Genomic DNA, 21,822 nt, shown 5'->3' on the forward strand with positions numbered 1-21,822 from the left:
TGACATTAAGAGTAATAAGGTTAATTAACCAGAACAAAATTATTGCATTCATAGAAAAGGGTACAGTATTACCACTTAATTACAAAACATCCCTTGCTGGAGTGTCTCACTGGAGTTATTTTATGTGTGTCAGTTCACGTGGGAGTGCATGTTTGGGTGGATACCAATGTGTGTTTGTGTGAGAGTGTTTTTGTGTGATTAATGGATTAGAGGTGGCTAGAGATGGTGCTGTCATGTTAGATTATATGCAGTGACAAGCTCCACTGCATCTTCTCATAGATCATATCATACAAACCACTCACATTCCTGCCAATTTTCAGCATCAGTGCATGTGCTCCTCAAAACTGTATGAGTGTGTGTGTTTGTGTTTGTGTGTGTGATTTATCCATTATCACTTCAGCACAGTGCAAACACTACCATAACTACTGTTCAGCTGAAACCTCCAGTAATTTTCAGGACTCTTTAGGACACCAGAGCTGCGAGTCATCTTAAAGATACATGAAGTTTTTATTTGGCCACATGGCAGAGGATGACCTAACAGACTTTTTTCATTCTTGGCCTGCCTGTTAAGGCTGTTTTATTGTGGTGTCCTTTAGTTTAATTCTGAGTTTGATGCATCCAGTTATTGCATAACTTTCAGAGTGTTACATTTAATTGTGCACGGTTACTTTTTTAAAGGGCTAAACCTAACCAAGAGTTTGGTTAGTTTTAGCCCAAGTTTTTGTACATAAATCTGGCCCAGTGAACAACAAAACACAAATCAAAATGAAAAAACAACAAACAAAAACAATAAAACAAAAAAGAAACTGCGAAGTCCAGATTGGATACAAGCCATAATCTCTTGGCTAATAAACCTGTGCGCTATGCACCCACCAACCCTCTAGCCTCTTACCACAGAGTTTCTAGGTCTCTATTTGGCAGCCAATATTACATCAACACAATAGTGCATCAAGGCACTGGGATGAGAAAATGATGGATCTTCGTAAAACTGATGGACAAAGTACTTTTTTTGGCTATTAAAGCTGTTCTGAACATTAAATCAAATTGGATCCAAGTGACATTCCTCAAAGATCTCCCAGAGGAGACCCATCAAAATGACTTCAGCGTTTTTGATATTTGGTCATAGTGGAACAGAACAGCTAAAGGCACAAAAGAGAAAGTTTAAAAGTGTAAGTATAAAAATTAAACAAGAAAGAAACACCAAAGAATGATGTCGTGAAAATGTTAGCTCATCTAACATGAGTGAAATTGTGGGGTTTAAAATGCAAATGAAATGCACATCCTTGAAAGGTAATAAACTCAAAACAATGAGTCAAATTAAACATAACTAATACTGATCTTCTGTTCCCCGAGTTTCACAAGTTTAATAACCCAGGTAGTTTATTAATATCTGGGAAACGTAATGCATTTTCTTCACAAGTAATGCCAGTTTTTCCCAGCTCAGAAATTAAACTTGGGGGTTGACTACAGTTGTAAGAAGCATTGGTCCATGTGTAGTGAAGTGAGTGAATCAATGTCACCTAATCTGACCGATATCGAAGGATTTTTCTGTTGGGTTTTTTTCCTAATAATTTTAGCAACTGCTGCCATGAAATGTTTAGTGAGAATCCAAAGGGAGGACTTGCAGACAAAGTAAAACAGATAAATAACTTTTTAACAACAGGAAGTCCAAACAGTGCAAAACTCCATCATGAGAACAAATTCAAGGAAAAGAAACAGGCATCACACAATGGAGGTACAGGGGGAGAGTAAACTGTTTATACACCCACAGGGCTAATCAGGAATGCACACAGTTGGTTGACACAGGTAAAGACAATCGGATAATCAAGGGCAGGGAGTCAACTCAAAGTCAGGTATCATGTTTTACTAACCAAATAAAACATGAAAAAAACTAAACGGTAACTATAATGAGTAACCATGAAAATACTAAGCTTGAATTGACTAATTTAAAAGTATTCAGAAGAACATTACACAACTCAGTTTGGAAGAAAAGAGGAAACGAGAGAACTTTAATAAAACAAGGGCCTAATATACACAAAACTGACCCTATAATGAAGGTTGGGGGATATGTATGCCTACCATAAACTGAGAATAAAAAGCTTAACCTAATAAACTTCCAATTAGAATCATATGAGCACAAAATCAAAACAGGAATAGAAAAAGAGTAGGAATTCAAATTCAAATAACTGGAATAACAATGAAAACCAAATTCACAAGAAAAACCTAGGACCATGACAACATTACTGCCTGTTATGGATAGATGTCATATTTAAATTCAAACAAATGAATAAAGATAGTTTGGGGTATTCTTTGTAGCTGGTGTTAATTTTACACAATCCTTTCTCAATTCCGCTTAATTAATTTGAGCTATTGCTATAATTGTCTAGCATTAATAATATGAAGTTAATTTAGAGCAGACAGCCAGACTTTACTGTCAGATTACACCATCCAGCCCATCAGAAAGGTGAAATCAACATTGACCACTATATATAAAAGTTTTTACTCGTGATGTCATAAAATTCAGAGTTCACTATTAGAATTTTGCAGTAGTCTTTAGTGTGGATGCACTAGAAGCACTAGAAGCAGGGTTGGTACCTGGTATAGCAAGCACAGAACATAAAAAGTGAATGAGATTCTGCAACGTCAAGTAAAATAACCACTTGTGATAGAGTCGCTGTCGGCAGCAAAGAGATCTGAATCACTTCTAGTGTGTACACAGCCTAAGCAAACCTCTGCACATCACTGTGTGTAGCCTTTCCTGTGTAAACCATTTTGTTGACCTTCTGACACTTTTGACAGCAGACTTACTAACATCACTTCATAACTTAAACTTCAATTTTGGAGAATTCTATCCTGGGTATATCTGTCTCCATTTCCAACTGCCATGAACAAGCTACTGGGATAAATCTGGCTAACTATTTGTCAGAATTGGTAGAGAACATTTAAAGTGGTTGGTTTCCTGGTATAGACCTTGATTTTGTAGCTGATTTCTCGTATTTTAAGTGTGATGAGAAATTTTGACTAGAAACAAGACAAATATACTTGATAAGATTTTGAGTTTTTGCAGTGTATATGCAGCTGATTGATTTGGTCTTTAACCAACATGGAATCATTTATGTTGGGCAGCTGTGGCTATGTGTACTAATCAGTGCTTCAGTCCCCAATGCTATCAGTCCACACGTCAAAGGGCAAGATACTGAACCTTCGATTGTCCCCAATGCATTTGGGTGTGAATGAAATGTATGACTATGACTTCTAGTTCAAAAAGGGCTATTTATGTATTTAAGTCCAGTTGTTGCTCATTCACTGTTACCTTGAATGAGTCATGCTATCACCACTCTGTGTAACAGATATTTCCTATATAAGCAAATATGTTTTACACTATTTACCTACTGAAATGAAATGACTGAATGTATCAAACATACATTTTGCTCTTACTTCACATTTTAATATTTTTAATGATAACATTATTAGGTTTTTAATGTCCCTTACTGCAGAATAAAGATTTCTTATGAAAGTTTTGTTTTGTTTTTATCTTTAGCTCCATTCTAAGAAAATGACCAGTTTCAAGTGTCCTCATTGTAGGACACATACAGGATGTCATGCTGAAATGTAAAGCACTTACAATAGAAAACAAACAACAAATTATTCCACACTGTAAAAAAAAAAAAAAAAAAACGTTGCTAAAACTTAAAAACTCAAGGCAACCGACTGCATTTACGTTTTTAGGTTCTGATGGATAACTTATAATTTCAAGTTTAGGAGATAAGTTGCTTTAGCTAATGTTTTTGTGTTGACAAAATTAATAATTGTCCATTTTCTCAACTCATATTTTATTGTTTTTGCAACGCATTTCCTAAAGTTTACACAAGGTATTAGTTTTAGTTTCGGCAACGTATTTCCTAAAGTTTACACAACATATTTTTTTTGTTTTGCCAATCAATTTCCTAAAGTTTAGAGCAAGTATCTTTCATAGTTTTCATGAGGTGCTCCCTGTTGTACCAATGAATGTTTACAGTTGATTTTCAAATACAACTGCACCACTGACAATGTTGGCTTTTGAGATCAGCCATTTTTAACATACTGACAACATTCAGCCACAAATAAAGTCCTTCCAAAAACACAAAAAAAGTCAAATTTTTGTAACAAATGTTACTCATCCAATTTTAAAGGTGGTGTTGTCAGACAGAATATCAAACCTATCTTGATAGATAGTCACTAACAAACAGATTCAAAACATCAGATGGCAGGATGTGAACAACTTCTATCTGGTTTCCATACAGCAAACAACTTTCAAACAAATTTTTCCACCACTTGTCTTTTAATAGTAATGGTATCAACACTCCAATTTCCTGTGAAGTTCAGTATTGCGCCACATTTGTTATAAAACTAGTACAAATGTACCTAAAACCAGATTATAAAAATTGTTTAAAACAGCTCAAGTTAGAATAAAACCTTTCAACATCTTATAATAACATGTTATACATGAAATCTGCAATCAGCCATGCAAGCTACATTAGGTAAAGTTAGAACAGAAGACATTGATTCAGAACTTTCTGCACCTTACCGTTTTCTTAAAGCCAGAAATTAACTTTTTTCAGAGCAACTTGCCACGAAACCCCAAAAACTGTAAATCAAAACAAATTGCCATTCTGTTTTACACAAGTTGCATTTGAGTTGAACATGTTGTCAAATAGGTTAGACTTTGGTTAAGAGCTTGGTTTTGAAGCTTCTTATCCTCTGGGAACAGGTAGATGTCAACTCCATAAAAATGTGTTGCACAGCTTCAAATGTGTACTTGAGTTCTTTGGGAAACTCCATGTTGAGCCCATAAAGTAGGCCAAACAAGTAGGCAAAGGCAGTGGGAAGGTCTGGCAGATCATCAAGAATAATGTCCTCTTCCAAAACAATGGCAGTGTTGACCACTGTGGACTGCGAGTTGGGTCCCACGTACTCCTCCAGAAGAGTGAGGATGCCCACCGTAACACCTCGGGTTGCCCTCTCAACTGGATCTGTATCCTATGCAAAATAAAAAACAACAGTACATGTAAGTCTCTGAAAACCAAAACTGAAGATTGAGTAGATTTACATACTCACCAGACATGTTAAGAAGAGTTTGGTCTCGTCGTCGCGAACAAATATCGGTAACCCTTCCAAACTGATGGTTCGTCGATGCTGGACTATGTTTGAGACCTAAAACAAGGAAATCAAATAAGACTCAGTCTCATTTATAAACCTACCATTTTGTTTTTAAAACACATTAAGTGTTGTTGCTAAAAATACAGCCTTAAGAAATAAGATGTTGAAATGAGTTATTCCAGATAATTGGTCATGGTTTTGTCAGTTTTTTTTTATTTATTTATTTTTTAAGTAATTTTGATGTGCAACAAATGTAGCACACTTATTACAGCATTTATAACAAAAAGTGCCATGAGTGGGATGAGAGTTGAACTGTCTGTCATGACCTGCAATCTGCCAAACACAGCGCTGCTTGTTAGCTCATAATCCCATTCAGGACACACTTTTTGAAAACTAACAATTTTTACATCAATTTAGTAAATATTTAATAAAGTATCTTTCGTTACAGTGGGAACTTCAGGTTCCTCATAAACCAGACACAAATACATTTTTATATATTACCTGTTCATCAAACTTCTGCAACAGGGAATCCATGTCATTGCGGAAAGCAGCTTTTCTAATTCGATACAGCTTAATCAGCCGAAGTGAGTAAGTGTCGAGGGCAGTCATGAAGGTCCCCATGAGATCTTTGGTGGTAATGCGTGAGAATTCCACACAAATCTACAAAGCAACAAAAAAAAAAAATATAGAAGAAAACTTTTAAAGGTACATTATATAAAAATCACATTGTTTTCAAATTTGGTTAAAAGAGCTTAATTTCAAAACATTTAGTTAGTCTCGGTTGATCTATTGATCAGGCCTTGATTGGATTTTTTTTTTCTTTTAGTGGTAGTGGTGGTACAAATTATAACTGACGTATTAAAAAAAAAACAAGAAAAATCTGATCGGCAGATTTTACAGTAAGTCTATAGAATACCTAATCAAATGTTGATAAGACAAAATAATGGTTTCAATTGTTACAGGATGCATTGAAGAAAAGAAATAAATCAATAAATTGTATTTTAAATTCATTGAAAAAATTCCATTAATTTTATAGTTATGTAAGAATGAAGTAAGAATAACATCCTGTGGTCAAATTTGTATACTTTCATAACACGTAAGTGACTTTCTCAATCCTGTTCTGTGAGTTTCATGGCTGTTGCCTGCTAAGGGTCAGCACCAAAAGATTCTAGATGCCCAGTGAAGACAAGTCATTGCGGCGACCGTGGTTCAGGGGGTTGGGAAGCTCATCTGTAACCGGAAGGATGCTGGTTCTATCCCCAGCTCTCTCTGTCCTGGTCGTTGTGTCCTTGGGCAAGACCCTTTACCCTACCACTTACTGGTGTTAGCCAGAGGGGCCAGTGGCGCGATATAGCAGCGTCACTTCTGTCAGTCTACCCCAGGGCAGCTGTGGCTACAACTGTGGTTTCCCTGCACCGATGTGTGAATGTGAGAGTGAATAAGTAGTGGAATTGTAAAGCGCTTTGGGTGCCCAGAAAAGAGCGAAATAAAAGCAATCCGTTATTATACACAGTAAGTTGACAAGTAAATAGGTTTCACTTCAATAGAGTTGTTGGTAATACCAAAATTAGCTTCATATTTTTAGAGCCAACTATTTTTTTAATATTTTACCACTAGCATTGTTAGCTCAACGGTAGCCTTCAACCTTTTCTACAAGATATTGGAGTGATACAAACAGATGCTTCTCAAGGGCACAAGAAATGGAGCTCACGTTCATTTACTCACCCAGACAAGTTTCGAGGCATTTGGAGTTGTTCAGAAGAAATTTTAAAGGTCCTATATCATGTAAAATCAACTTTTTGGAGCTTTTAAACACATTTTAATGTTATTTCCTTAGATTAAAAACCCTCCATAGTGGTTTTTGGCTTAATTCAGGCATTTCTTAGTTGTCTCAGTGAATCCTTTCCCCATAACCGTGGCTCAGCTCTCTCTTGCAAAACGACTGACTCGTAACATTGGGATTAAAATTTCTTTCTAACAACTCCAAATGCCTTGAAATTTTTCTGGGTGAATAAATGAACGTTTTTCATTCTAGAAATAAGACCACACTGGGGAAAAAGGGAAGAAAAAAAACACGGAAGTTTTCCTTTAAATATTTAAGAGATTATCTTACCTGTTCTTTCAAGAAGAGAGCTGGCCATCTGAGCTGCATTTCCTTGACCAAGGGCTGCATCTCCACAACTTCTTTCCTCCTGAGAGAGAATGTGATGTCCATCTTTTGGGTGATGAGTGCCATGTTCTTAACCCTCTTCTTCATTTCATCTTCCAAAATGCATCTTTCATTTTCAAGAGACTCATCATTGTAGTTTTCTGGGCCATCAGGGATAAAGTTGACTTTACCTCGCTTTGGTTTCTTTAAGGAAAATCTATTTGAGCCACTGTCATCTTCTTCCCCTCTTCTTTTTCGATTGACTGCAACTTCACTACATCCAGCTTGACTTAGCTTGGAACGGTAGTCGCCAAGCTTGAACTTAATGCTTGTTGCCCAACCATCATATCCTGTGCCATTGCCAGGCTCTTTGAGGCAGGGATGTTTGGAAACTAGCTCCTGTGCAACAGATGTTATTTCATTCTTGTCAGGGTACGCTTTGATTGCAAACATTTCTTGTGCCAGCTTGTCTAGAATTTCCATCTTGATGTCTCTTGTTACACTTAAATTTGCCCCTGCTTTCTCATATACCTCATTGCCCTTGCGAAGTTTTAACGCTACATCATAGGAAAAAGTTGGGATAGGAAATGGATTTGGCCACTGTGAAGTGCTACGCATGTAGGTCTTTGTGGATGAGGATGGGCTGAAAGAAGATGCTGAACTCACACTGGCTGTATCAGTAGATGAGATAGCGCTATGATCAGATGGAGTCTGTGGTGGCGAGGCTGATACATTTTCCTCCCAAATGAGGTGCAACACTGCCCGTCCAGCAGGTAGCTCCTTAATATCCATCAGGTTGCAAAGTGTGTTCCCAAAATCTGGGTCTTCATATTGTATTGCAAAGTCACCTTCAAGTACAAGCTTTGCTTGTAGTTCATCTTGAAGCTGCTTCACAGATTCTGGAACAGTGGACAGTTGGATTTTTCTGATAAGTTTTGGACTGACGTGGACTCGCAGTAACAGGGCCTGTGAAGACAAACCAAAAAAGGGCGCAATCCTAAATAACTGACAAATTCAAAGTAATCAACTGAAAACTATTTAAGAATAATACATACCATCACTTTCAATGCAGGAGGCACGTAACAGGTGTCACCATCAGTTGTCCATCTACGCAGTATTCAGCTAAAGGGTGGTAATCATTCAAATCTTCTGGGTCAAGTATTTCCAGATCTTTGTAGCTGCTGTCAAGCCGATATGATCTGTACTGTTCCATAAACCAAGAGGAGAGCTTTGTAGCAACAAATGACACTTTCCCAGAGTCTACCAAAATGTTCAGTATCTTGTAGAATTCAGGTAGTCCACTCAGTTGTCCTGATGAAATGATCATGCCTTTAACATACTGGGTCCCATACAGATAAACACATTTAGCAAATGACACAGCTTTTACCTGTGGATATTTCAGTTTCAAGCACTTCTGACGATTTTCATTCAAGAAACAGATGTCAACTGTGTCAATATTATCAACATGCAGACTTGGTTTAAAAAGACTGTGACCATCTAAGAAGTATGCCATCATTTGTTGATGCTTTGAAGAAAGTGTTAGTAGTATATTCTTAAAGCATTGGACATCATGCACAGTTTTCTTGAAAAAGTTGTGCTTAGATTCAAATCGAATAGTCCACAAATCAACTAAGGGACCAAAACAACGCACAAGATGACTATAATGTTCAATATAGTGGTGTTTTGGCTTCAAATTAAAATCAGGAAAAGTCTCTATCAGTAATCGTCGATGATCCAATATTTTGGTGTCCAGGTATGACAATATTTCTTCTGATAGAGTTGTTGAGACAACAATCTCAACAAGCTCCTTAAGGTCCATCAATACTTCCCATGATGGCTCATGTTCTGGTATACGGGTCCCAATGATAAAAGGCAGCAAACGCAGAAGTGTCCAGTTTTCATGTCCATTGCCACTCACTCTTCCTGTTCCAAAACTGGCTTTTGTAATTTGTTGTGGCTTGTTGAGCTTATCAGAGAATTTATATGGAAATGATTTTATACGTTTGTTTAGTCCTTCAAATGTAATAAAACCCTTTCTGATTAAATCTTGAAGACACAAACACAATTCCACAGGGACAACACCTTCAAAGAAATCATGTAATATATCTGGAGGAAATCCAGTGACTGGATGAAAATAGGACAACGCACTTAAGGCACAGGAACCTTTGACACCACACACACTTTGTCTTTGACCATCCTCAAGCTCTCCTAGAAAAATGTTATGCTGTTCCACAGTTCTTAATGGAAATTCTGTAGGATCAAGAGCTGCAATCTGATGTTTATCAATACTACAAAATCGACAAAATTTGTCGACATTAAAGGACTCCAAAAAGCCTGCAAGGCTGTGAGCCCCAAGGTTATCTGCACAGACACAAAATACAGTTCCCTTTAAAAAACTATTTAAAGATTCAACATACACCCCTGTGCTTTCAAGACATTTTAAATCCTCAATGAGTGGATAAAGAAAAGCATCATACCCAAACTGCTCAACTTCTACACTTTTACCAAGAAGAGCAAGCTGTATTGAGTGTAATGTAGAACGAAACCTTGCAGATAAGTTGAGTACAACCCAATAGACAGCAGTTATTTTATGAATTTTTCGAGATGTTCCTAAAGGGTTGCATATATTTCAAAGTCGTCAATGTACAAAGCTAAACTAATGCAAGTATCTTGCAATCCTAAAAGCTTGTTGTTTTTGAAATACTGCCCATCTCTAAATGATCTGTAACCTTCACTAATTTCTTTATCAAATGCTAACTTTTCAAAGAAACTTTTCTCTTTCAATAAGTTCTCTAAGACCTGGTTTTAGTGAGACATAAACAAATGTATTTCTAGTTCTTGCTTTGTAGATGTACTCTGTAAGCTCAATTACATGAAAATTATTCTCGAAATAAATATTTCTCTTGTAATCAGTAGATAATGCACCTTTTGGCTCTGTTGAGATAATTCATGGGTTGGTTTTGAAAAGTGCATCATTTATATTTTTAATTACATCATCATCTGCCTCAATGTTCTGTTCAGCAAGCACCTGTTTGATTCTTTGAAATGAATGAACCTGAGAAAATTTTAAAATGTCACTAATTTCCTCAATAATTCTCTGCAAAGCACTTTTAGAAACATGTAACAATGTTTGCATGCATAGAAAAAGTCTAGCTATTTTATGTTCAAGACATTGGTAATCTACAAACTCATTGTCCTCTTTATCACTTGATGCTACACCTGAACCACTTGGTAATGTCTCTGGCTCCTGAGAGGTATTTAAGGATTTATCAGGGGAGCTACTTTCACTAGGACATGCATTTGCATGAGAAATCAGTCTAATACAGTTTTTTTATATCTTTTGAGTTTTTGTGCTTTCTGCTTGTGTGTGACGTAAAGGTTGATAAATTGTTGGTAGCATAGTCACATTTTTGGAAAGGACAGGATACAGTCTGATTTTTTTTTTAAGTGCCTTAAAATATGTGAAATAAATGTATGCTGTGAGCAGTTTTCCTTAAATTCACAAAAATCACAAAAAAATGTTGAGATCTCCTGCCTTTTCTTAGCCCTGTTGTGTGATCTGCTGAGGTGAGACTTCAATGCCCCTCGTGTCCTGAACGAACAGACGCAGTCACTGTAAACACAGGGCAAATGAAATCCTCTTCTATGTCGTAGCTGGTGATGTCTTAAGAGTACTTCTTGGCTTGAACAGACAAAAGAGCAGAACTGCCACTGCATACAAAAGCTATAATGAGAAGAGAGGAGAGGACAGTGTCAACAATTCAAAAGAAACCTGAATTAATCTCAAATTACCAAAGTTACATTACCTGATAATGTGTTTGGGGCGGGGGGGAGGCACTCCTGTTCTGATTCCTCTCCTTACCAACTCCTCATCAGTCCCTCATAAATCAGGACAAGCAGTGGTCTGGAGTTGGCTTTTAATTCTCTAAATAAATAAAAATAGCAATTAGTTTTAAAATAAAATACCAGCTTCCTGACATTACTTAAGAATTTTTTTCTCCTGTCCTAATTTTTTTGGCTCACTAAAGTGAGCTGATTCTGCCTTGTAAAATGCCATGTAAAACACAGTAAAACAAATAATTTACAAAACATACATTACATCAAATGTTTAATTTATTTAATTTATTATTAACAAATTGTATTCTACATGGAATGCACCAACAGTATACTGGGATGTATTATGTAAGCCAAGGATAATTTTGTGTGATTGGTTTTACAACTTAGAAAACATTACAAACATTGGATTGAGAGTATGAGTGAGATAAAACTCCTGAAGCATCTGTTTAAATTATCAGTGCATTTATTAATGGTGCTCCATAAATAAACCAAAACAATGTTGTTTTGTGCATAACAAAAAGCTCACAATTGTGCAGTCAAAATGTAAAATAAAAGACGCTGAGCATAATAACAAAGACAGATTTTGCAGCTGCTCTGTTCCCAGGTTCTACTGCGCAACTGACAGCCTGGAGTTTGAAATCCTCTTTGTAACCGTGTCTCTTACAGGTGCCATTTATGGTCCTTATACACATAATATGGTAATATTACGTTGAAGCAGAGTACGTATCACTCTGCGAGGCTCCTCGGTAGCCGTAATGCTCCAACAATCCATCAAGCAGTGCAGCTTCATAGCTTACCAAAGTCGTACCAAAACATTTTTTGACATATTTTTTTAAGCTGTGTACCACATAAAATTGGTTCGAGGTCAGCAAGCACAACCAGAATTCATACATAAGGCGCACTGTCGATTTTTGAGATGAAAGGATTTTAGGCCGTGCGTCAACGCGTTAGCCCGGTTAGCTCACTAACGCCACCCAGCCCCACGCACGGGGTGATCCGCGGTAACTAGTTAACGGAGATTTGCCCCGTTAATGCAGTTATGGCATTAACTTTACGCTGACAGCACTAAAATAGTAATCTTCAAATGTTTTCTTTTTACCGACCAGCTCCTCTTTGATAGCTGCCGTGTCCATCTTGTCGTTGCCTGCAGGTGAAGCGATGGGGGAGGGGGAGTTGTGTTCAGTGAAGGAGAGAGGCGGAGTAACACAGCGTAGAGACAAAAGTGGACGAAAGAGAGGCAAACTTGCGGCTCCACGAGTATAATTATAATGTAACATAGACTATATCGATATAAACGATATTGTCACATCTCATATTTCATTTAGTGGCGCTTGCTGGCCATGAGGACTCCACCACCCCGTTCACACAGAAACTAAAGCACACATTTTATTGGCTAAATGTGATTCGAACAAATTAAGACATGGCAGCAGGCGCCCCCGAACTTTATTTTATTTTTTTAAATAGCGGCGGGGGGTTGCTGCCGTTGGTCATGAGTGAGCCAGCCTATTTTGTTTCGTTCGGTGGTATGGCGGCCACAGACTGCACTTCATGAAATACGCATAGGGGGTGTCGCGGAGGCTTGTCAGATATGAGCGCGCCTCTTTAGTAGCGAAGTTTGTCGGATTTTCATTGTTTTGTGACATGGCACGTAGTTTGTGACATGGAATCTTAAATGATATAGTAAACACATACCCATAAGCCACAAGGCTTCTTAGCCAAGAAAGTAATGCTATTCTAAGTTTCGGAAAAATATGAAGAACTTCAGTTGTGATATTTCTAAAAGACAAATTGAGACTGTTCAAACATATACTGTCTGATATAATAAAAGAAACATTATTTGCCTTTAGAAACTTGAGATAAACGATCTATCCAGCTCCTGGTATAAAAAGCCTCACGTTCTCATTAAGGCAGACGAGCAGGTGGCTTTCAGTCCTTGCAAAAGCGCAAAGTAGACCCCGTAGCATCCAAAAATATGAGATGCGCATGCGTACTCAGGCACAGAAAGGCGCCAACAGCTTCAACTCATGTAAAACTTGAATTCATTCATTTTGCCAGCAATAAATTTCATCTGAGACCAACTTTTGCTCCAAAACATTAAATGATTAGTTGAAACCCTTAATGTATTTGAGTTTATGGGCCAACTGAACTTTTATTGTTGAATTGTGAAAGAAATGACTGTAAGCTCAACAACTGCAAGTTTGATTTTTTACAGTGCAGCCTAATTGATGACATTTATGGCATTTGTTTTCTGTGCTGACTGATATGCTGCTCAGTGCTTTGCTGCCTGCTTTTAAATCAGATGTCACTCTGAACATAAACACAAGCTACATGTGATGTCTCTGATGTGTATCTGTTTCTACCCGTGCTGATGCTAGCATGACTAAAGCTAGCCAAGCAGCAGTAAATATGTGAAGCAAGGCAGAAGGATATACTCATCAAACAAACAGGATCATAAGAATATAAAACCACGAGCACTACAAATGTAACAGAAATATGTTGACATAAAATGGCATGTTATTTGAAATCTACACGAAACAATGACACAACTACTTTTTTCAATTTTTTCAATTTATTTATTTTTTACCAATTGTCCAAATTAGTCTGTGATTGGCCTTAGTGTGACAGAAATCATATGTATATACAACTAAATATGACTCAGCAAACATGTTTTAAATGGATGATTCCTCACTTGATGACGAATGATCCATTTCCATATTTGCTGAGTCTTAAATTTGATGTCAGTGAACTTTTCAGTGGTTGGTGTTAAAAAAAAGCCCCCAAATCCCCTATGAGCAAGCACTTGGCGACAGTGGAGAGGAAAAACTCCCTCTTAATAGGGAGAAACCTCTGACAGAACCGGGCTCAGGAAGGGGTGGCCTTCTGTCTTGACCGAGAGGGGTTCAAATGTTCACTGACAATTTAGTTGTATATAAATATGATTTTTAGGACTTGATGTTGACACCAATTATGTGAAATTGGGGACGCGCACAGTTCCGCTTCTTCTTGTTCTTCTTCTTACTTGGCGGAATCTCTGGCAGGCTCTTAACTTCAGTCTTGAGTTCAGCCACCTTGACATTGAGCATTTTCTGTTTGTCTTGTAGACTTTGCAAAGATTCCTGTACAGAAAATGCAGCTGACTCTTCTTTTTCTATCTTCTGTTGTTCTGTGGTGTCTTTTTCTTTCTGAGGCTCCTGCAGAGACCTTGCAGTGGATGGCAGTGAGTCCTCTTTTTCCATCTTCTCCTGTTCTCCAGTCTCGTTTTCTTTCGGAAGCTCAAATTTGTGCATTTCATTTGCAGCAGTGGAATTTTGTTCTTTGTGCTGCTGTGGGATTTTAAGTGAGGAAGCTTTGGCCCCTTTCAGCTCTCGCTCAAGAGACTCTACCTTCAAATCATGAAGGGCCTTGTTGGGGCAGAGCTGGGATTTCAGGTCACTGATTTCCAGGTTGAGTGTCTCCTGCTCCTGCCTATGTTTAACGGCCTGCTCTTCAAGCTGATTTTGAGCTGCTAGGAGCTGTTTCTGGAGCATCTCAATCTGCTCTTGCTGAATCCTACATTTGAGCTCAAATTCAGCCTCCTTAGAGGACTTCAGTCCTACAGAGTCAGTGTGTGAAGCCTCTGTGGTTGGAGTGGCAGACTCCACACACTGCTCTGTGGTAGGGTGGCTGATTTGGTCCTGCAGGGTAGCAATCACCTCATCCAATATGACCATAGCTTGATTGTCACTTGCGAGAGTGTCTGTCTCACTGATGTCATTGGGCTTATTACTAGAAGCCTCTTCCAGCTGCTCTATGAGGCCTTTAATCGTTTCCTCGTGATTTCGCTTGTTCTCGTGAATTTCTTCACGAAGTTTGTTCACCTGAAACTGGTGATAAGAGGCCCTCTTGTTTGCACCTACCATTTTACAGTAAAGGTTGTTCTGATGGTATTGGGAGGCTTCCAGTTGGTGTCTGAGAGCAGCAATCTCGTGCTGCCAGGGATTAAACGGGGGTCTAAATGTGGGAATGGGTTGATATTGCCAAGTCCCTCCATTAGGCACAGGGTTTGGTCTGCTGGGGTTCTTCCCATTTCTCTCTCTCTCCATGTCCTCCTTTGCATTTGAAATGGGGAGGGATTCAGCCTTTTCTTTTTCAGGAGTGGCTCCAGTGTTTTTTTGCATTTCTTCATTTTTTGGGTTTGCTCCATCACCCGTGCTGTTTTGAGCTTCAAGAAGAGCCCGGGCATATGCCCGAGTAATTGGTCTTCTTGGTTCTTCAGCCACTCTTTTCTGTTTTTGCTTTTTTTGTTTCTTTGGTTTCACAACCGTTTCCTTTGGTGGTTGTGCCACAGGAGACTTTTTAGTATTTGGTTGTGCGGCTTTATCAACCTCAGGTTTTGGTGTGATGACCATTTCTATTTTTGCTTCTGCCATTGTAGATGCGTCAGCGTTTGCGTCTGCGTTTTTCTGCGTCCGCCTTGTCTTTGTTTTAACAACCAGGTTGCTTTGTGTTTCTGCCATCCGAGATCCACTAAAGTTGGTTGAATGTCTCCCCTATTTATAGGGTTTTCCAGTAGAATGTGCACTGTGACATCACAGGCTGTTCCTGTGATGTGCCATGATTGGAACAATTCAAAATAAAATGCCCACAAACCTAATGTAAAGGAAAGGCTTTTATTTTGTAGCACATACTGAATTAACACTATAAAAGCTACTCTACAGGAATTGCAGTAAAAAATAAAACAAAAGCAAAATATGTTTTTAAATGGTTGTTAAAAAAACTAACCAAAGTAGAAGACAACTGTTTAGTGGAAAGTATTCGACATCCTAGAGATTCTCAGGCATAATAACTTCTTTCTCTTACACCAGAGAAGAGCTCCTTAACTACAGGACTACAACGCCTGTGGATTTATTTCCAATATTTGTCGCATCTGCGGCAGATTTACTGCTGACTCTGACCAGGAAAGCGAGACGCCGAAAGAGAGGGAAGCGAGCCGACGCACTCGTGCGTTTGAGGAGACGCGGACTGCGAACTGCTCTTCCTGGGATCTTCCTTTCTAATGTATGCTCACTCGGGAATAAGATTGACGAACTGGCCCTGATGAGAAGCATGAACAGAGACTTTGCCTCCTCCTGTGTCTTATGTTTTACGGAGTCATGGCTCAGTGAGAACATCCCAGACTGCGCGCTCAAGCTGGAGGGCTTCCATCTGCTGCGCGCGGACCGGCAGGCCGCTCTCTCCGGTAAGTCCAAAGGTGGAGGTGTCTGCTTCTACATCAATAGTGGCTGGTGCACAGATGTGACAGTGATTGCTCAGCACTGCTCTTCCTCTCTGGAATATCTTTTTATCCACTGCAAACCGTTTTACTCTCCGTGGGAGTTTGCTTCATTCATCCTGGCCGCTGTTTACATCCCGCCAGACGCAGATGCGCAGGCAGCTCAGTGCGCACTCGCGGAGCAGATTCTCCACATGGAGCGGACATTCCCAGACTCTCTCATCATTGCTCTTGGGGACTTTAACAAAGCCAATCTGAGCCATGAGCTTCCGAAATATAAGCAGTATATTAAATGCCCGACCAGAGAGGAGAGGACATTAGACCACTGCTACAGCACGATCAGCGGGGCCTATCGCGCGGTGCCCCGCGCTTCACTCGGACTTTCTGACCACGTCATGATCCACCTAATCCCCGCGTACAGACAGAGGCTGAAGCTCTCCAAACCTGTCGTGAGGACTAAAAAACTGTGGAGCAACGAGGCTGTGGAGGAGCTTCGCACGTGTTTGGAGACCACAGACTGGGACACATTGAAGGCTGCTTCTAACAGCTTGGACGAGTTTACGGACACTGTCACCTCCTATATCCACTTCTGTGAGGACAGCATTGTGCCATCACGCACCAGGGTGAGTTATAGCAATGACAAACCCTGGTTTACTCCTAAACTCAAAAAGCTGTGGCTGGAAAAGAGAAAGGCGTTCAGAAGCGGAGACAGGGACTGCTACAGAGAGGCCAAGTACAGGTTCACTAAAGAAGTGGACATTGCTAAACATCAGCACTCTGAGAAGATGCAGCAGCAGATCTCAGAGAATGACTCGGCCTCTGTGTGGAAAGGTTTTAGGAATATCACCAACTACAAGCCTAAAACCCCCCACTCCACTGATGACTTGCTCTTAGCCAACACCCTTAACGACTTCTACTGCCGTTTTGACGAGCCATCAGGCAGCCTTCACACCTCCAACGGCCCCAACAATAGGGGCACTTTGGACACTAATTCCCCCACCTCTCCCCCCTCCATAGAGCCATCACCACCTTCAAACTGTTCACCTACAACACCCCCCTCCTCACCCCACACAAAAGAGGATTTCACACCACCTCCTCCCACCACAACTCTTCATATTCATGAAGCAGATGTGAGGAAGCAGTTTAAGAACCTGAATGCTCGGAAAGCTCCCGGCCCAGACAGCGTGTCTCCTGCCACCCTCAGACACTGTGCAAACGAGCTGGCCCCAGTGTTTTCTGGCATTTTCAACTCCTCACTGCAGGCATGTCATGTGCCTGCCTGCTTCAAGTCCTCTACCATAATCCCTGTCCCCAAGAAACCTAGGATCACTGGACTAAATGACTACAGACCTGTGGCTCTGACATCTGTGGTCATGAAGTCATTTGAGCGCCTAGTTCTCTCCCATCTCAAGACCCTCACGGCCCCCCTCCTGGACCCCCTGCAGTTTGCATATAGAGCCAACAGGTCTGTAGACGACGCCATCAACATGGCCCTACACTTCATCCTGCAGCATCTGGACTCCCCAGGAACCTACACCAGGATCCTGTTTGTGGACTTCAGCTCTGCCTTCAACACCATCCTTCCAGACCATCTCCGAGGCAAGCTTTCCCAGATGAATGTGCCTGATCCCATCTGCCGGTGGATCACTGACTTCCTGACGGACAGGAAGCAGCATGTGAGGCTGGGGAAGAATGTCTCGGACTCCCGGACCATCAGCACCGGCTCCCCTCAGGGCTGTGTTCTTTCTCCTCTGCTCTTCTCCCTGTACACCAACTGCTGCACCTCCACCCACCAGTCTGTCAAGCTAATCAAGTTTGCAGATGACACCACCGTTATTGGGCTCATCTCGGACGGGGATGAGTCTGCCTACAGGAGGGAGGTTGAACGTCTGGTGTCCTGGTGCAGCCACAACAACCTGGTGCTGAATGCCCAGAAGACAGTGGAGATTATTGTGGACTTCAGGAAGCACACAGCCCCACTCCCCCCCATCATCCTGACTGACACCCCCATCACCTCTGTGGACTCATTCCGCTTCCTGGGTACCACCATCACCCAGGACCTGAAGTGGGAGCCCACCATCACCTCCGTCATCAAGAAAGCCCAGCAGAGGATGTACTTCCTGAGGCAGCTGAAGAAATTCAACCTGCCAACACGGACGATGATGCAGTTCTACACTGCAATCATCGAGTCCATCCTCACCTCCTCCATCACCGTGTGGTACGCTGGAGCCACTATCAGGGACAAACAGAGACTGCAGCGTGTTGTGCGCTCTGCTGAGAAGGTGATTGGCTGCAGACTCCCATCTTTGCAGGACCTGTACACCTCCAGGACATTGCGGCGTGCAGCTCGGATCTCAGCTGACCCTTCTCACCCTGGACACGGTCTGTTTGACCTGCTCCCCTCAGGCAGGAGGCTCTATTTAAGTGCTATTTATGACACTATGTTTGCACTGAAGCACCGCAGCAATTTCCTAATGTTGTAAACCTGCTCAACATTTGGCAATAAACCCCTTTCTGATTCTGATTCTGATTCTGATAATTTAAACAAGGACAGGTAGAAAACGTTCATATTTAGTGAAAGATATTTATTAACATTATCCAATGAGAGTTACTGAATGTCTGTAGGCACTGAGATCTTGGTGGTTGCCGAAGCGACAGAATGTCATCTATGTTTTGTTTTAAATTCAGTTTCAATGCTGAATCTAAGAAACAACAGACTGCAGAGGGAGACTTTAATAGAGGTTTACTAACTCTTACTATCATATACATTGTGGAAAAATCTGTCTTTATTTAGCATAATATATTTGTTATAAGCACTAAATATGTTTTATGATTAACTGATGAACACTAACGTACCAAGCTGAAAATTCTGCTCACCAGTCAGCAGCTTATATTCACAAAAAACGGATAAATCTGCGATCCATGCAACTCTAACCAGCCAACAAAAACATGTGTTCATAATACAAAACAAGTTTACTTTGTGAAATGTTAAAAGGTACAAAAAATAAAACAATAAAATAAAACAATATGTTTTCAAGACTTTTTCACAAGTTCCTATCTCTCACTGAAATGTTACTCTGTAGCTGATTTCTCGTATTTTAAGTGTGATGAGAAATTTTGACTAGAAACAAGACAAATATACTTGATAAGATTTTGAGTTTTTGCAGTGTAGGCATAATTTCAATAAGGCCGAGGTCGGGACTTTGGCAAGGCCATCCCAGAAACTTAATGTTAGCAGCCAGTTCTTTCCCAGTTTCAACTGTGTAGCTGCTGATTTGATGTGAAGTTGAAGAATTTGGAGATAGTCCTCCTCCTTCGTTATTCCATCCAGTTTGTCCAATATACCAATACCGCAAGACCCAGATTATGATGGTACCACCTCCATGCTTGATTGTTTCTATAGTTCTTTGTTGTCCTTATGTTTTAAAAGCCTCACCTTTATTTCTCCACACTGCTTGCACTTGTGGCCGAACAGCCACTCATCTATGAGTATTTGACTCATCTATGTGGTCATCTGCCAATTTCATTCTATCTTAAAGGTGTTCACTTCATGGCAGGCGTCAGCCTTGGTTATTCCTGAGTTCTTCCTGAATATTCTCTTATCTGAGGGTGTCAGGTTGGGTGTTGTTGTACAACGTACAGTTGTTTGCAATGATAATTTTTGAATCTGCAGTTGTTTAGAAATGTCTCTACTAGGCTTCCTAAATAGCGTTCCCAAAGCCCTGACATCATCCGTGTTGAAAATTTATGGACTGTGCTTAAGAGCCAGGTTCATATTGTGAAATCAAACAATTTAAATGAACTCCAGCCAGAATTTTGCTAAAAGCTTCTTGATGGCTACCAACAGGGCTTAGCTAAGGTGCAACTGGCTAGGGAAATTTAAACAAATATTAGCGAAGGTCTATGTATAAGTTTAAGACTGTGTGCATGATTTTGGCCCTGTGTGGATTAGAGAAAATGCTAAATAAATTTGAATTTCTGCACTTGGTTTTTAAAGAAGATCTATGCTGTATAATTATTCCACTCTGAAAAAATAGCAGTTCAAAGAAATCATTAAAAGCCCAAATTACCATGCCATTCATAACCTGATGATTGTATGTAACCTTTTAACCACAATTGTATATGCTTTCTCTGCGTTCCATCTCCACCATCACAACAAGCCTCAGATAACTAGCAACCACAGGTGGGCTTTGAAGTTCAAAATAGTTAAAAAGTGTCTTTATTACAGGGAGCTTGGGGCAACAAACGTGCTAGTTTGGACTGAAGTCTAATTAAAATCTAATGTCTCGTCACCTGTAATTTTAATGTCTGTAAAATGCAGGGCATGTTCAGATATTGCTCTGTCTTTTTTTCTTTTCTTTTTCATGGCTACTGGTGTAATTATTGTGTGTAGTTTTGGTGTTAGATTAGCAATTCTCAACAACCGGTGGGATCACACCTCCTGAGAGTACATTTAGTTCAGCAGCCTCCCTCTCATCTCATCAAGACCGTCCCTTTGGGATTTTCCATGCAATTATAAAACAAATTGGTTATGAAACCAGGAACAGGCCTACAATTCTTACTAAGTAGGGCACTTTTTATTTTTTTCTTGTTATACTTGGTATTAAAGGCAGCCATAACTTCATAACATCTTCTTATCGCTCTCTTCTTTCTCTTTATTTTTCTGTTTTGTGGATGTATGAACTTCAAAACTAGACATTTGATATGATCAGCCATATGTTGTTGTTGTTATACCCTTTTCATCTATCTGATTATTCAGTCTTCAAAAGGCTTTTGATAGATTCTGGTGTCCATTTTGTGCAGTCTGGGCTTTTGTTTTGCATTAGAAAGGTTTTTATAAAATATCCTTTTAGCACTCTTTTCTGATATGTGTTTTCTAAAACGGTACAATGTTCATCCATCATTAATTTAATTTTTAAATTGTAACACTAAGCAGAGCAAACTGTCAGCTGTGAACGGTCTGTTCAAAGTAAATGTCTATAACATGGGTGCTGCAGTAGCTTTGCTGATCTGGTGGTTACACATGATGACTGTTAACTGCAATAATGTGGAACAATTTTACAACGGAACCCATATTTTATTCGTCTTTTTTTGTGCAAATGTAATTTCTGTGGTAATGGCAGCCTTCCTTGTCACCAATTTGGTAGATATTGATTTTGATTGATTTTGATATTAATAGAATTTGATTCAAAAATTAATTTTATGCAGAAGACAAATGTCTGTGAATCCTTATGAAGTTGGCGTCAGCCACTTTATTAGGTAAACTTGTTGAACTGTACTAATATCTGGGGCTGCACTGGTAATCTGGCATACCGGGCATTTTTTCAGTGGGCTGACACACTGATGCCGATAGGCCATTTTGAAAATAGATGCCTCAAAATGTATCAAATTAACCGCTATGTTAGCTGTTGGGGCTGCTGCACTGTGATCAGTAGTCTGAGGAACA

At 39.8% G+C, this 21,822-nt stretch overlaps 1 protein-coding gene and 1 long non-coding RNA gene across 3 annotated transcripts; both read right to left on the minus strand.

Moving 5' to 3' along the window:
* Positions 1 to 2,386: 2,386 nt before the first annotated feature.
* On the minus strand, positions 2,387 to 8,486 carry LOC120714349. Of its 2 annotated transcripts, XM_040000521.1 has the most exons (5): positions 8,344 to 8,486; positions 7,253 to 8,254; positions 5,641 to 5,799; positions 5,098 to 5,193; positions 2,387 to 5,019 (listed from the first exon to the last, which is right to left on the minus strand). In XM_040000521.1, exons 1-5 carry the CDS (start codon positions 8,344 to 8,346, stop codon positions 4,699 to 4,701), a joined length of 1,581 nt encoding a protein of 526 aa, XP_039856455.1. In that variant the 5' UTR covers positions 8,347 to 8,486; the 3' UTR covers positions 2,387 to 4,698. The 2 variants fall into 2 exon arrangements, with proteins under 2 accessions (XP_039856455.1, XP_039856456.1); XM_040000522.1 differs by lacking the exon at positions 5,641 to 5,799 and having other exon boundaries at positions 2,388 to 5,019.
* A 2,346-nt stretch (positions 8,487 to 10,832) lies between these two features.
* LOC120714350 lies at positions 10,833 to 11,310 on the minus strand. The gene is made up of 2 exons (XR_005691399.1): positions 11,095 to 11,310; positions 10,833 to 11,012 (listed from the first exon to the last, which is right to left on the minus strand). It is a non-coding gene; the product is annotated as an uncharacterized LOC120714350 (long non-coding RNA).
* Positions 11,311 to 21,822: the final 10,512 nt, after the last annotated feature.

The sequence above is a fragment of the Simochromis diagramma genome, unplaced genomic scaffold, assembly GCF_900408965.1.
Source record: "Simochromis diagramma unplaced genomic scaffold, fSimDia1.1 OVJJ01000596.1, whole genome shotgun sequence".
Taxonomy (NCBI): Eukaryota; Metazoa; Chordata; class Actinopteri; order Cichliformes; family Cichlidae; genus Simochromis; species Simochromis diagramma.